We start from the raw sequence: 2,886 nt of genomic DNA, 5'->3' as shown, positions 1-2,886 counted from the left end.
TTCCGAATTCCCAGTGGACTCTTCCCCACCCCAACCCCTTGCCTTTCCCCCTCTCCTACCACATGACACACAGACAGCAGATCCTGTTCTCCCACGAGAGGCCACTTTGTCTCCGGATACCATTTTCTCTCTTGACCCCACCCTTTCCCAAGATATCAACCCCTTATCAGATGTGTCCCAGGCAGTGAATCACCCCGATTCTTTTGCTTGTCATCATGCACCACCAACTCTGTCTGTTTCACCACAGCCAGACTGCAGTTTATCTGTCACTCAATCTAAATCAATTGCCATCTTATCGAAGCCTGTTCCCGAGAACTCACTTCCAGAAAGCTCTGGTGTGTTGTCCACTTATGTCCCAACACTCAGAGGCACTGATCATTCAAGCTTGTCAATTTCAGACTTCTCCTCGCGGCAAGCTCCTGCCAAAGACTTGTTCCCTTCCACGTTGGCACAATGTGATTTCAATCAAGAGTTTCTTGCCCTCCATTCTTCAGAAGCCTCTTTTGGGGGAGACCCTGCAGCCAACCTTGTAGAGCCTGGTAACCTCTCATTTCTCAGCCCTGATGCCCTGGCACTCCTGGAGAGACAAGTCCAAAAGAGGAGCGATTTCCTGATGTGGAAGGAAAAGGAAAATAAAAAAGCTTCTTTTCCAGAACAACTGAGGCCAGACTACCAACTAAATTCTTCATGGACAACGTTAGAGTCAGTTGCTGATAAGCATGACTCGGCAGTCTGCCTTCCCTTTTGGAGCAGCAAAGACAAACCAAAGGAGCTGCATGTGCCTCAGCAGCCCCCATATCCTAAGACCCTGGAGGACCATTTACAACAAAAACCTATCCAGTTCTTCTGGGGTCTCCCGTCTCTGCACAGCGAGTCCTTGCCCTCTGCTGTTCATGTCTTGGCTGACAGTTCCTCAATCTTTATTTTCAATAGAAACTCGAATGCCTCCACAGGCCAAGAATCGCCAGTGCTTCCCGATCCCCTACCTCTGGCCTTGCCTGAGATTCAGCCTGAACCCTTGCCTCAAAGGCTGCCTCAATCTCAGCCACTACCTCTCACTCAGGTCCAGTCCCAGGCCGACCCTCAATCCCCACTCCCAGTCATACCGTCTGAGCCTCTACCCCAGATTAGGATCTGTGGAGTAAGTTTCCACAGACCTCAGGATGAGTCAGAGTCTCTCTCCTCATCTGAAATTCAACAGCTGGAATGGAACATTGTGCAGAAGCAACAGGAAAGTGTGTGGGGTTTACCCTCTGTGGTCCAAAGATCTCGGGAAGACTTTTGTCCATCAGCTCCTAACGTTCCTTGCCACCGGGCCCCCCAGGCCCATGTTTCAATCTCCATCCTTCCTGGGGAGTTTCCTCTCAGTGATGAACTTCGGAAGAAACTAGAGCATCACCTTCGAAAGAGGCTCATCCAACGCCGGTGGGGCCTGCCCCGCAGAATCTACGAGTCTGTGTCACTGATGTTGCCTCCAAATGGTTTTTCAGAGGCATCTGAGTCGGAGAGCAATGACGGAGTCTCACTGATCCCTGTGTCTAAGGGTCAGAGTAGCAAACATGTAAACGTTGGATTGAGCCAAACGGGAAGCTTCCATGAGAGGAGCTCAGAAATGTTCCAGCCAGAGGAAGATGTGGGGAAGGATCTGGGACACAGCCTAGAGAATGGCCCCAAAGATCACCTGTTGAATGACCCAAAGAGCTCTTCAGGTAAGGATCTGGGGTATGACTCTGAGAAAGACCTAAGCAGCAGTCAGACGGTGAGTCTCTCAGAGAAAAATTCAAGGGTGTCAGCAGAGAGTCTAGGTCGGAGGCAACCTGAAAATGTCCTAAAAGTACATTTGAGCAAGAAGTTGGAGGAAATAAATGAGGGTCGGCTCCCTGGGACTGTGCATAATTCATGGCATGCTATCAGGCAAACATTGCTTCTTTCTGTGAAATCCCACACCCAAACAAAACAGAGAAGTTTGCCATCATCAGTGGGTGAGGCCTACTCCCTGAATACCTTCCAGGACCTGACTTTTGTTGATTCCAGTGCACAACAGATGCTGGAAGCCCATATTAAAAGGTTTCGTATGAGGATGTTGTGGACACTTCCCCGCAGGGTCCTTGAATCCATACGGATCTCTAAATTGAAAGACGCCTCATTCCAGTCCCTGTCTCGTGCCAACTTGCCCTCCTCAACCAATGTGATTTCTGAGGCAGACTCCAAATCTGGGAGCTTCAAGTCCTTTAGAGGAAGCTCTAAGTCTCTCCATGGAGACAAAGTGGGAACAACAACAACCCCTGCCCTGGATCGTTCTCTCCCTGCCACCTCACCTGTGGGCAAAGGAGGACAGAGGGTCCTGAGACAATCACGCTCTGATGTCAACCGTGGGCTGGCAGAGGATGTTCAGAGAATTAAGGATGCCAGACAGACTCGTCTGCCTGTCTCACTCTGCGTCACAGGGAAAGCAGGTCCTAGACAGACTCAACTAGCCAACAGATATCCCCAAAAGCTGCTTGCAAAGCAAGCTGGGGCCAGATATGAGCCGAAGTATAAGAGTGTGAGTTTCAGTAATAAAGGAGAAATGCAACAGGGCAAAAAGGTGGAGGAGTCAGAACGTGTTTCCATGCCCAAATTGTCTAGGGAGGTATTCACGGCCGAGGAGCTTGATACTCTTCAATTAAAAACTAGTGACATGTTGACAACTCGCAAGCCAGGGAGCTCCCAAATGACAAATGTGAAGGAGAATAAAGAAGAAACTACCGTGACCACTGGAAGCCCCCCACCCAAATTCCCAGTTCCCCAAGATCCGAAATCATTAGACCTTAAAGAACAACTGTTCAGTGAGTTAAACTTTAAACTGGAGAACAGGGAGCATAGCCAGGCTCAAGGCCAACCCAC

General features: G+C 49.7%; 1 protein-coding gene across 1 annotated transcript; it reads left to right on the top strand.

Moving 5' to 3' along the window:
* Nucleotide 1: 1 nt before the first annotated feature.
* LOC112062775 (spermatogenesis-associated protein 31D1-like) lies at nt 2-2,881 on the top strand (the record flags this gene model as incomplete). The annotated part of the gene is made up of 1 exon (XM_028493481.2): nt 2-2,881. A coding segment is annotated over one exon (2,880 nt), but the record flags the coding sequence as incomplete, so codon positions are not given.
* Nucleotides 2,882-2,886: the final 5 nt, after the last annotated feature.

This window comes from Physeter macrocephalus, chromosome 9, assembly GCF_002837175.3.
Source record: "Physeter macrocephalus isolate SW-GA chromosome 9, ASM283717v5, whole genome shotgun sequence".
Lineage (NCBI taxonomy): Eukaryota > Metazoa > Chordata > Mammalia > Artiodactyla > Physeteridae > Physeter > Physeter macrocephalus.
The sequence above is the reverse complement of the archived record's forward strand: the minus strand, read 5'-3'. Positions and strand labels throughout refer to the sequence as shown.